The sequence below is a fragment of the Parasteatoda tepidariorum genome, chromosome 3 (genome assembly GCF_982258835.1).
Source record: "Parasteatoda tepidariorum strain Cologne lab strain chromosome 3, Ptep-v5.0, whole genome shotgun sequence".
Lineage (NCBI taxonomy): Eukaryota > Metazoa > Arthropoda > Arachnida > Araneae > Theridiidae > Parasteatoda > Parasteatoda tepidariorum.
The window spans coordinates 16448137-16461781 of record NC_141757.1 but is presented as its reverse complement, the minus strand read 5'-3'; the positions used below and the strand labels follow the sequence as shown (position 1 = coordinate 16461781).

The 13645-nt window shown below is 30.9% G+C and overlaps 2 protein-coding genes across 2 annotated transcripts; both read right to left on the bottom strand.

Moving 5' to 3' along the window:
• Window positions 1–9719: 9719 nt before the first annotated feature.
• LOC147812979 (uncharacterized) lies at window positions 9720–10688 on the bottom strand. The gene has a single exon (XM_087158537.1). It carries the CDS (start codon window positions 10686–10688, stop codon window positions 9720–9722), a length of 969 nt encoding a protein of 322 aa, XP_087014663.1.
• Window positions 10689–10746: 58 nt separating this feature from the next.
• LOC147812978 (uncharacterized) lies at window positions 10747–11397 on the bottom strand. Its single transcript, XM_087158536.1, has one exon. The coding sequence runs from the start codon at window positions 11395–11397 to the stop codon at window positions 10747–10749; it is 651 nt and encodes a 216-aa protein (XP_087014662.1).
• Window positions 11398–13645: the final 2248 nt, after the last annotated feature.

Here is a 13645-nt window from a genome sequence, read left to right as displayed (position 1 = left end):
TTTCTTCCGTTTTTATCAGAAAAAAAACATGAAACGAATTAAGTTTAAAATGGTAACGTAAAATTTAAAAAAAAACAATCAATAGAAAGAATTTATTTTTTATGTGTTTATTTTAATTTTAATGAATTATTTTGAAGTTAATCTTCATCTTTTAGCAATTTTAACGTATTTCTCCAAAACTGTTGAGTAATAACTATCTGAATTCGGTGTTAAAAATTCTAAACATTGCCTGTTGTTTCAAGTTAATATCGAATTTAACGATCCTCCCCACTTTAAAGGGCATAGTTAAATCTACACTAAAAAATAAGAAAGCTTACAACAAGAGAAGATACATTTACACATCGTTTAAGAATTATTTTCTCCTGTTTCGGGGGTACGTTGAGAGGAAACTAAGAAAGAAACGTTGGAGATCAAGAAAAATTGGATAGTTTCTGCTGTATATGTTCTTTTACACTTCCTGGTGTAAAATGGCTGAATTTTGGAAACTTTTGAACTTCTGAAATAGAAGTTTTTGGATTTCAGTAACATTAAAATTTATAATAACAGGATGTGGTACACATATGAGTCGATAAAGGTTTTTTTTTTTTTTTTTTACTCTACAATCTAAAGATTTAGGATGCAGACATAGGATATTTTTTAAAATAAAGTTTGTTAATCAAATGTTTACACGGAACAGAGACAATATTAATGTGAATTCGAATTAGGCTTAACAAAACCGAATCGGATAGAACTTAAATGTTACAAAATTATTCAATACAGTTACAGTAAATTTATAATAACACGATATGATACACATAAGAGTCGGTAAGGGTTATCTTTACGATACAATACAAAACAAGAATCATTGATTTAGGATGCATATATACAATATTTTGTAATACAAAGTTTGTTGAAAAAACGTTTGCACGGAGCAGAGAAAATATTAATGTGATTTCGAACTAGGCTTAACAAAATCGAATCGGATAGAACTTAAGTGGTACAAAATTATTTAATACGGCTACAGATATTTAAAAATTAAAGTTTAATTATTCTAATTATACAACCAAAAACACGCATACACATTTTAACGGAGAACTTTTGTTTCAGTATACTACAAAAACTTGTAAGGTTCGCATAAGTTTAATTTTATCACAGCGGAGAAACGTTTAATATTTATATAAAAAAAGGTGGCAGAAGATTTGATACATAAATAGAACACTTCGCCTTAAAATTATTGTTTTTAAAATATCTTCTCGCACTTCTTAATTATAATTCGTTTAAACGAAATTCCTTGTCTTTCAACCTTACCTTAAAAACTGTGGTGTAATAGTTATTCGAATTTGGTGAGTGAATGATTACTTTATTTCAAATCAATACTGAATCGGGCTTTCTTACACACTTCAAATACTGCAGTTAAATCTTAACAGCGATTATTAGTTTTAAAGCTTACACCTTTATGCGCTAGTCATATCATATTCAATACCAAGTAAGTTTTCAATCTTCTTTTCTGATTGATCAAGAATAATTGTTTGTGGTCGAGCATTTGTCGCATAATTCCAATCTTCTAGTCGGATTGATTTGATTAACTACTCATATAAACTACTGGAAAATGCATGCATGTTTTTAGTTGTAAAGATATTTAATTTCTCATTAGATTTGCACAAATCCGTATTTGCTTAAAATAGTTTTATATTATTAAACTTTTATTAATTTCGGTTTTGTTCAAATTCATATTCTGTCTGCTGTGTATACGTCTGATTAACAAACTAATTTTATTTTAAGTAATATTAAACGTAAGCATCATAAATGTATGATTCTTGTTTTATACTGTATCGCAATAGTAACTTTACTGATTCTTCTGTGTATCATATTTATCTTACTGTAATTATAAATTTTAATGACACAGAATAACAAACATGGTGGAGGCTACTTTACTCCAAGCAGTGTAAAAGAACATACAGTCTCTGACCAAATTATTAGACGCACTATAAGATTTTATGTAAAATCTTAATTATCAGGTGATACTATACCGTTTTCTGGTTTTCACGCGACTGAAACCGGTTTACACTTACTTATATTCGTGTATCAATTGGTTAACATTGTAATGCAATACGTTAAAAATAAATGCAAATAGGAAGCATATAAAAAATCACCTGAATAAAAACCCATTACATGTATATTTAAATATAAATATATTGCCTGTAAACTCGTGCAAAACATGTCATTATTAAAACACTACAGCTCGTCTAATGATTTGGTTCAATTATTATAATATACTAATACTAGGAGGCTTCGCCCCCTGCTCGCTGGCGCTCGCCAACCCCTGGAACTGCTTTCACAGTTCATTTCGGATTGCTTCGTAATCCGATGCTCGCTCATTGGATACGTTCTTAACGTCTAGCTTTTGTATACTTTTTTGAACACTGAAGTTCCGAAAACTTTTCACTGTAGAAAATTCTAAGCCTGCGCATTTCAATATTAATTTGAAATTGAAAACAGTTCGCATATTTTTCTTAATCACACTATTCTAAATTTCAGTTGTTGAGAAAAGTAACTTTTGTAAGTTTTGTTTTAAAGTCTTTCCCACCAGAGGGCTAAAACCATGTGTTCTAAAACAATATGAAATAGTACTGAACGCCGGATGTAAAGCATCGGCTTCGATGAAGATAATTTGGTGAGAATTTTTTTGATAATTCGGTGAGAATTCAATCGATTAGACATATGATACTCACTACGTGCTCTTGCGCACCGAAGCCTATCAATTAAAACGTATTAGCGTTTTATATAATTTAGATTAGCTATATGATGCTCACTACGTGCTCTTGCGCGCGGAAGCATATCAATTAAAAATGAAAACTGTTGCCAACGCGAGAAAAGAAATATAATCGGTTTTATTGATACATACATACGTATTAGCGTTTTATATAATATAGATAATACCTGATATAATAAATTTTCTATATTTATATAATATATCGTCTGATTTGTTCAGTTGTCTAATATCGTATTATATATTGTCTAATTTAATCAATTGATACACGAATGTAAACAAGTGCAAACCGATTTCAGTCTCGTAAAAACAATAAAGCTTAATCACCTGATAATTAAGATTTTATATAGAATCTTATAGTGCGTCTAATAATTTGATCAAGGACTGTAGTGATCAAGGACTTTTACTACAGCATGGAATTCTCCTTGATTTTGGTTTAGCAGAACACCACTTTGGTGTAAAATAGATGCCGTCGTTTGTGGTGAGTTTTTTACAGTGTAGATATTGCATAGCGGCGTGGCAGAAAACAACAAACTTGCGTCAAATTTTACTCGATGTAAACAAACTACTAGCGTTGTTCATAGTGCGCCAACGTTGGTGTTCTCTGAAGCGAAAACAAATCATTTATTGTGTGAGGGGGACGTGAGCCTGGTATAATCCTTTCCCACTTTATGTGTTTTAGATTTTATTACACACTTTGAATTGTATATATCAGTTTTATTTTGTGTTAGCTTAAAATAAAGTGTTCCTTTACGCCCTTTTTTTGTGTTTTTGAACCTTAAATTCGAAGAGATATTACACCACAATTTCACGTTTTGTTTCCATGAAATCTTATTTTTAGAAAGTAGCAAATTTAAAACTATCTAACCCCTATCTATGTAGAAAGTGGGAGTTAGATCAAACGTTAAAAAAAAAAAAAATGAATTCCTGTCAATAAATATGTTTATTTAGCATTTTGCTTAATTTTTAAAATTTTTATTCCTTAAAAGTGTGTTTTATTTCAGTATAAACCAAACTAAACATCTAACAAGGGAAACTAGGGAAGTGTGACTCGCCAATTTTAAAATAAACTAGTGGGATGTATGCCTTATGAGGAATAATTTTAGGGGGCAACATTCGTTTCGGCCCATAGAAGGTTTTGTGAGAGATAAAAAATAATTCAATATATAGGAAAATCGGTATTTTATTACTTCAATGCAGACTATTAGTTATTGTAATTGTCTCATAATCCAATTAATTTATAATTAATTGGATAATTAATTAATTTGCTAATTAATAAATTAATTAACATTCGTTTTGGCCCATAGAAGGTCCCGTGAGAGATAAAAAATAATTCAAAATATAGAAAAATCGGTGTTTTATTATTTCAATGCAGACTATTAGTTATTGTAATTGTCTCATAATCCAATTAATTTGGAATTAATTTGCTAATAAATAAACTAATCAAAAATTAATTAATTATTAATTAACTGTTGATTAATTGTTGATTAATTATTCATTGATTGTTAATTAATTATTAATTAATTAATTGATTTGCAATTACATACTCCAATTAATTTGGAAAGTTTTTCGAAAAAAAAAATTTAAAAAATTTGATGTCAATTATATTTTTAAATTAACCTAACAGGTTTTTATGAAAAACTACAGATATATAAAACTTTCGAAATCAATTTTGACAATAAATATGCATTATATAGTACAGTACCACAAAATTAATTGGAGTATGAGACAATTATAATAACTAATAGTCTGCATTGAAGTAATAAAATATCGATTTTTCTATATATTGAATTATTTTTTATCTCTCATAGTACCTTCTATGGGCCGAAACGAATGTTGCCCCCTAAAATTATTCCTCATAAGGCATACATCCCACTAGTTTATTTCAAAATTGGCGAGTCACACTTCCCTAGTTTCCCTTGTAAGTAATTAAAATATATATTAATTGAAAATTTCTTATTCATGAGTTTTCACAATCACAATTTCAGCCTTTTCACTTTTGGGGATGGCAATTAACTACAATCATACTTGTACAAAATTACACTTTTTCGTAAGTTTAAGGTTAATTCTAAGGTCACACCAAAAGTAAACCTGATGTATCTTGTCTTTGTTAGGTACAGCCCTTTAGTATGTATTCACTGAAATATTTATCTTTATCATTCACTGTTCACACAAGAAGATAAAGAAAACAAGTCTTATTTTATGGAATTTTGAATGATCTTTGACCTTAACGCTGTTTTTCGAACGCTGAAGCCTTACGATGATTTTAAACTATGTATATAATCTTGCTGTGAAGAATTATTTGGGCTTTAGAACAGACAAATAACTTAAATTTTTTAGAAATTATTAAACTTTTGCAGAAATCGCCAATTTGGCGACATTTTTCCACCTAGATGAAAATTATCAAACTCACTGCCTCATTCTCCGTTTTTGTAAATTTTCATGAGCCCAAGTAATGCAGCATTGGAGTAAGTTCTTAAATATTAAAAAATTAGACCTGCAAATGCTTTTCATTTTCGGAAAACTGCGGCTTTTCTCCATGTTGACGTTTTGCGCCATTTACAGAATGGCGTATTACAGCGCTGGCTTTAGATAGGCTAAACTTGACCTAACAGTCGTGAGTAACAGTTGCGAACTCACGGCAGTTATAAAAATAGCATATTATTCGCAGAAAAAAGCATCATTTGAGCCTTCGAAAAATAACCTTAACATGAAGAGTCAGTCAGATGTCCTAATTTTTAGTGTTGAAATAAATCAAAAAAAGTTTCAATTTAGTGGTTAACTCTCTCATCGCGAAAAGTATTGCCATATATCGATGTGCTATTACTTAAAATACAAGAGAACCAATTTTAACTCCATTCAAAAACTTAAAAACTGTTGAAAAAAAATATTTAAAAAATATTTTTTAAAAAGATTTCTACAAAAGATTATAGTTTTAGAAAAATTAATAATAAATGTTGACCCAGCAGCCAAAGAATATGCTCAAAAAGAAGGGTAATTAGAACTTCGGCTGCTACTCTAAAAACATATGAGTTGAGGTGAGCGTAGAACGACAAGAAAAAGGGCTGGACTAGAACTTGGAACTGCTGAAAACGATGGAGATGGATGGTATTGGACTTATGGACTCTTAAAGACTTGGAATTGATGCATTATGGCTAGCTTAAAAATTTTATAAATTCGTATGGATTATTGATCACAAAACGTTAAACGGAATTTACTTGAAACTTTATTTCTCTTGCTTGTTTTATCTTTAACTATCTAGTAGCATATTTTATTTTTAACTTGTAATTGTTTATCTAGCACTTGTTTTATCTTTAACTATCTTACTAGTTTTATCTATAACTAGTAACTTACTTGTTTTATCTTTAACAAATTTCCTTAAAATTTTGACACAATGTTTACAACAAATATAGTTTTCGTTGTAAAAATACGCTCCCACCCCAAAAAAAAAAATAATAAATACAGACCACATTAAATACATTTTGATCTTATGATCAGATCTTCACGTTGTAAGACTTCTACTTTATGGCTCCTAGGGGTGACCTCAGATATGCTAAATAATTAGTGCAGAGGATATTTTAAGTTATGAAATCAGACACAGAAAAGGATTTTCTCGAAATAAACACGCCTTTTTTCGACGGATTCGGATTTTTGATCCCCAAAACATAGCAGGTAGCCGCAATCTGGGAAATATGGTCCCTATAGTTTGGTCAGAAGAGCGATCTAAAGTTTGGACTCCCTAATGTTAATTTTATTTTTTGCGTATTTCGCCATAGCTCTTTCGCCATAGCATAGAGCTTTTAAAGCGAATTTTAAAATCTTTGCACCCAATTATTAAATTCATTTACCCAAAGATGATTACAGGCAAAAAATAAATTTTAATAAATATTTACTATTTTTCATTATTTCATTTAATGACAGTGGTAAAACTTCTGAATTACAACGTATATAAATTCGTGCATAATTTTATAGCATCTGATTTTGCATATCAAAATACAAAATATGAGCGAAATCGGTTTAATAGTTCCTTAGAAATCGAACTTTAAATGTACGACTTTTTAAAATTCGATTTCTTAGGAACTATTCAACCGATTTCAGTCAAAATTTGTAAAATGAGATACTTTAAAATTATTTAAAAAAAATTATACTTTGTAATTAAAAAAAATTTCGTCTATAGCTAATTAAAATTATAAAAAATAGAAAATATTTACTAAATTTTATTTTTGGATTGAATTATGTGTGGCTAAAAGAATTTTATAATTGTGTTTAAAAAATTTTCAATTCGCTAAAACATTTATCGAGATATGGCGAAATACACAAAAAGTAAAATTATCATTAAGGCGTCCAAACTTTGGATCGCTCACCTGACCAAACTATTGAAACTATATTTCCCAGATTGTGACGAGCCCCCTTTTTTGGGAGTCAGAAATCCGAATCCGTCGAAGAAAAAGTGTGTTTATTCAAAGAAAGCACGTTTTTGTGTCTGATTTCGTAACTTAAAATATCGCTTGCACTAATTAATTAGCGCAATTGAGGTCACACTCTCAAACCATAAAGATTGAGTCACAATATCATTAAGATCCGATATGATCAAAGGTTATTCAGGGTTGAACGTTTCTTTTTTTCCTTCTTTTTTTTGCGCCTTGTACGTAAGTATTCTTTAATTGGGTTTACTAGTTTTCAGTATTTGATGAAAATGTAAATTATATTTTTGTCATTTTTTGATTTTTTTTTCAAAACACAGCCTTTTTGCGAAAAAAAAAATCTAATTTAAAAAGTACAACAAAAATTACATTCGTATAGGTTAAAAAGATCAAAACAGAATCAAATTTGGATGATTTTGTTTCAACCAATGAATACGTCAAATTATGGTCAATTCAAATAATAATTTCTTAATATTGTCGTACGCAGACGTACATGTAACAGTATGAACATACTTGCAACATTACTTTCATTTTATAACCTTCGTTGAACAGCCGACCCAATTTTGACTTTTAGGTCAACTCCATTGATTTGTAGTTTTGAACTTAATTGAGAAGACAAGGGAACACCTGGATCAAGTATTGGGAGAAATTTGGCTTCGTGGAGGACTTTTTGATGGAACTAAACAGCATTTGCGTTACCTGGAGAGGAAAACCACGAAAACCTTCCACGGTTAGCCCGATGCCAAGGGGATTCTTACCCATGATCCATCTACCACTGAGGATATTTTACATCAGCTCTGTTGCCGATGCGAATCACTTTACATTATAACCGTCGTTGTACAGTCGCCCCAATTAACGGTTTACGACTGTCGGAGCTAATAGAGTCAAGTGGACTGTAACGTTTGGTAATTTTTTATTGAATGAGAAAAAAACGGTAGAAAGCTACGCTTGGCGCATTACAATCTCGCCAATGAGGGCGCGGACATCCCGGCCCCCATTGAAATATTCTGACATTTGAGTGTTTCAATAATCATAAAAATAACAACAATCAAAATACAAATTTAAGCAATATTAATACAATTATTTTTTCACATTTTGAATTCAACATATAAATTTAAGTATTGTTAACAATTGGCAATACAGCAATATTTGAAATGCTTCTTTTGAAAATTCCATGAGGTGTGCGTACGAAAACCACACGGACATTATCATCCTTACCGGTGATAATTTCAGAAATTCGTCCTATAACCCATTTACATATAGGTAAATTGCTTTCTTTTACCAGAACCATCATACCTGGTCTTACATTTTGTTTTTGAAAGAACCATTTTGATCTTTGTTGTAATTATTTGAGAGAAGAGTTACACCAATTTTTCCATATTGTTTGAACAATTTTTTGAGTTTTCTGCCATCGGTTAAGCAAATTTTCTTTAAAATCGATCAAATTTTGCTCAGGAAGTGCATTAATTGCTCTTCCAATTAAAAAAATGTCCAGGAGTTAAAATTTCATAACTTTCTGGATCAGATGACATAGGAGAGAGAGGACGGGAATTAAGAATACCTTCTATTTGAATAGTTATAGTTAGAAATTCTTCTATTGTTAATTTCGTAGAACCAATGGTTCTTTTAAGGTGATATTTGAATTGTCCGACTCCTCTCTCCCATAATCCGCCAAAATTTGGTGAACGAGGGGGTAGAAATTTCCACAGTACTTGCTCCGATGAAAGGAAACCAGATAAATTATCTTTTTTAGCATTTAAAGACTTTAAGAATTTGCTTATCTCAGCCGAAGCGCCAACAAAAAACCGTTTAAGTGTAGCTATTAAAGCACTAGTTGTTAAATCAGACAATAATTCAAAATGTACAGCTTTAGTGACCATGCATATGAAAATAGCTACATATACTTTGTTATATAACCCCTTTCTCTGGTTACGATATTTAATCCAAAATGGACCACACAGGTCAAGTCCTGCGTTCGAAAAGGGTGGGCTAGGAACCACCCTCTCAGGAGGGAGATCACCCATTATTTGAGAAGAGACTGTTGGCCTTATTTTAAAACACTGCACACAATCATGCACAACTTGACGAGCTAATTTTCTGCCACTAATTGGCCAAAAAATTTGTCTTACCGTATTTAATAGTCCTTGAGGACCAACATGCAAATCTCTCAAATGAAAGTAAGAAAAAATAATCTTAGAAAGTTTATGACCAGGTGGTAATATTATTTGATGAACAGAATTATAATTCAAATTAGAATTGGTCAACCGACCACCAACTCTAAGCAAACCATCCTGATCTAAAAATGGATTCAAAAATTTCAATTTACTATTTACAGGAACAGGCTTACCTTTTTTTAAGCCTGAGATGTCTGCAACAAAGTACTCACCTTGCACCTGTTTTATAATAACATTTCTGGCTTTATCTAATTCTTCTACTTTGAGAGGACCCCTAAATTTATTACATTTCTACAATTTGAAAGAAACCTAAAAATAATGGCTAAAATTCTTATTAGTTTCAGAAAATTATTTGTAACACTTAGGCATTTATCAATAAAAAGAGTCATTTTTTATAGTCATTAGTGAAATCGCTATAGGTTTCAGCTCGGTAGAAAAGAGTTCATCACTGAAATGAGTTTCAACTTGAAAATTTTCTTTATTTAGGAAATCGGGACCTGTCCACCACAGTTTATTGGATCCAAGGGTTGTAGCGTCTGAGCCTCTGGAAATGATATCTGCTGGGTTCATTTCTGAAGGTACGTGTCCCCAATCACAATTAGACGTAAGTTGTTGGATTTGTGAGAATCTATTACTCACAAATGTTTTTAAAATGTGAGGCGAAGTATTAATCCAAGCTAACGCAATAGTTGAATCTGACCAGAGTTTGATATGATCAAATTTAAGTTTCATAGCCTCTACAACCTTTTTCACAAGTTTTGAAAGGAGTAGACACGCAGACAGTTCCAATCTAGGAATAGTCATAGTCTTGATTGGTGCTACACGCGACTTGCTGCAAAGAAGCTGGCTGAAAGATTCATCAGGATCTGCAACTGTCTGTAAGTAAATTACAGCTCCAAATGCTTTTTCTGAGGCATCTGCAAAACCATGCAGAATAAGTGTGGAAAATGTCTCCTTCAAAACGCAACGAGGTACTTGAATAGTTTCTGTACTATGAAGTGTTTTAATGAATAAAGTCCACTCTTGGGCAATAGGGGATGGTAACCTTTCGTTCCAGTCTAGCTTGTGCAACCAAAGCCGTTGCATAAAAATCTTCGCTTTGCTGATGACTGGACCAAGTAGACCAAGAGGATCATACAAATGAGCAATTTGAGATAAAACATCTTTCTTAGTAACATCTGATTTTTCCGTAACTGCAACTTTGTAGAGAAATGTATCCCTTTTATTATTCCATCGCATCCTTAAAGTCTTCACTGTTGCATTACTGTCACGATCAAACGAAAAGTCTCCCAATTCTGTGTCTTGTGAATCAAAGCTAGTACACCATTTGTGTAATTTCATTCCTCCCCTTCTAAGTAGTTCTGTTAAATCTTGCTGAAGCTTAATACATTCATTTAAATTAGAAGTACCGGTAAGGCATGTAAAATTCTTCCATAACAACTTTCGATGCCAAAGGAAAATCCTTCTCTTCATCCTTTGCTAATTGTTGAAGAGTCTTCTGTGCCAAGTAAGGAGCACATGCTGTGCCATACGTAACGGTTTTAAGTCTGTAGGATTCAGTAGGCTCACTTTCGTAATTTTTCCAGAGTATTTTTAGAAATTTGGTTCGTGAAGGCAGTATTCCGATTTGTCTAAACATTTTCTCAATATCTGCTGTGAAGGGATAGATGTGTTTTCTAAATCGAAGCATAATAGAGAACAGTTCATCTTGTATCACTCCTCCCTTGCATAACAAATCATTCAAGGAACAGCCATTTATAGTTTTGGAGCTTGCATCAAACACTACTCTAAGTTTAGTAGTTTTGCTATCTGGTTTTAAGACACCATGATGAGGAAGGAAATATCCATAACTGTCATCAAAATCAGAATTGTCTGCTATCCTTTCCATATGGTTCAAAAGTTCATATTCCTTTAAAAACGAAACATACAATTCTTTCATTGCAGGATTACTTGACAAACGTTTCCATAATTGATTAAGTCTTTTTTCAGCAATTTGTTTTGAATCTCCCAACGGTATGTTGTTTTCACTAATATCCTTCCTAAATGGCATCTGAACTACATATTTCCCATTAGTTTTTCGATAAAACGAGTTTTCAAAAAGTTCGTTGCAATAATTTAATTCTGAACTGACGGGAGTTTTTGTTTCGTTTACATCTTCATTTTCCCAAAAGGAAGTTAACGCCTTATCAAGATTTTCGGTTTCAACAAGTAAAAAACACGAATCGTAAATTTTCTCTAAATTAGAATTTAAGTTGTTCGCAACTCCCGATACAACATGACCAAAAAACGTTTCAATTAATATTAATTGGGAATCCTTAATTTTAATTTATTCGTACCCCATAGTTCGAAGAATAATTCTGCTCCTAAAAGAGCATCAATTCGTTTTGGTTTATTCCAATTATTATCGGCAAGTTTTATTTTTTCAGATAAACTTAAATTCGATATGTTTACAAATGTGGGTGGAAGAACCGCAATTCTTTGGAACTATTAACAAGTCTAAATAATAAGATTTATTATTTTCTTCATTTGTTAACTCGGTACGAACAAATGATTTAGCTGTAATGCACGAGTCATTTTCACCAGAAATCGGAACATTTGTTTTTTGTTTCTTTAAACCCAATAAATTAGCAGCTCTACTGCTTATTAAATTTGAACTTGAACAGCTATCTAAAGTGGCTATTAATGGTCTAAATATTCCCTGCCCATCGTTAATATAAACAACCGCCGTGTTTAAAATCACGCAATTAGCATTTTCGTTTTTATTCGTAAACAAAGTGTTCGAAGGAGTGAAAGTAGGGGAAAGGGGTGACAAGATGTCTGTCTCCCTTTTCTCTTCTACTGCTGTATCAAATGTAAATGACTCATTTCTTATATTTTCATGAAGTAAAGAATGATGATCTTTGCTTTTACAAAAGCAAGTGTATTTAGACATGCAAGGATTAGGAAAGTGCTTATTTAAGCATGAAAAACACAAATTATGAGTTTTTACTATTCAATTCGCTGATTTACACTCATTCGTTTGAATTTATCGCATTTATAAAGTTTATGGCTTTCCCTACAACCTAATAAGCATGGGTTATTCAATTTCGATTTAATTAAATACATTTTCTCTGTATTTGGCCTTGAACTAAAATGGGGCTTCTTTCTTTCCTCTTTAATATTAAGACCTTGCATAATTCTAGAACGTTCTTCCAAAAAACTTAGAAAATTGTCTAGTTTGGGTGTTTCGTTTTTCGACAATTTCATTTCAAAACTTTTTCTAACTTCTGGATCGAGTTTTTGGAATAAAATGTGCATAATCAATGTATCTGATAGTTCATTTGATTTAAGGCGACAAGGGACGTTCAAATTTTTATTTTTTATTTTTCACTCAATCAATCTGAAAATTGTTCAGCTAATGGATATAGGCAATACAAGATATCATATAAATTTTTGTTGAGCAATTGTCAAAATTTTAAATTTTATTAAAAATTTTAAATTTTAAAATAATAATTTTTAAAAATGCTCCAGGCGGCTTAATTTTTGAGATATTGTGTTCAAATTTTTTTTTGAAGTTGCTTAAAGACGTTGTAACAAAGTGTACTATGCACCAATTTCACTAATCAAATGCTTTTATTAAAGAAAAAAAAATAATGCAAAAATACCAAAAAAATTGAAAATTTATGTAGTCATAAACAACATTCTTGAATATACTTGCTCTAATTACGGCAGCATTATTTATTTTGATAGTACAAAATAATCATACATACATATTTAGCATGCACAAAAATTTCTTAACGATTTGAATAAAAATTAAGCCGCCTGGAACTTTTCGAAATTTCTAAAATGCTTAAAAATTGGAATAAGAGAAAACAACATTTTTAGGTTTTTTTTATAAAAAAAATTATATATTTTTACTACTATTTACAAATAATTACACGTCTTGTAAAACTTTGATAAATATTTAACTGTGTTAAAAAAAACATTAAAAAAAATAGAATTATTATATTCCTGCAGATTATTTTATTTTGTTCGTATAATATTAATTTTCCGAAAAATTTAAGCGATGGGTACTTTTTTGGTGAGTAAATATGCTTTTAGCAGAAATACTACTCCGATACAAGTATATGTAAGAATGAAATATCTGTTATTTATATCTTTTATAAATTTAGAAGCTTTTGCATTCATATCTCAAACAATTCAGGAGTAATATTTCAAAATAATACTAGTAGAAGTGTAGGAAAATAGACGTAGCAAATCGCAATGTAAACAAAAACAAATCAGTGACGCAACAAACAGTGCAGTTAACAGTTAGTAAA

Bases quoted from the DNA above. Each gene is read 5' to 3' on its own strand.
- LOC147812979 (XM_087158537.1), bottom strand. From the start codon at position 10,688: ATGAAATTACACAAATGGTGTACTAGCTTTGATTCACAAGACACAGAA.
- LOC147812978 (XM_087158536.1), bottom strand. From the start codon at position 11,397: ATGCCATTTAGGAAGGATATTAGTGAAAACAACATACCGTTGGGAGAT.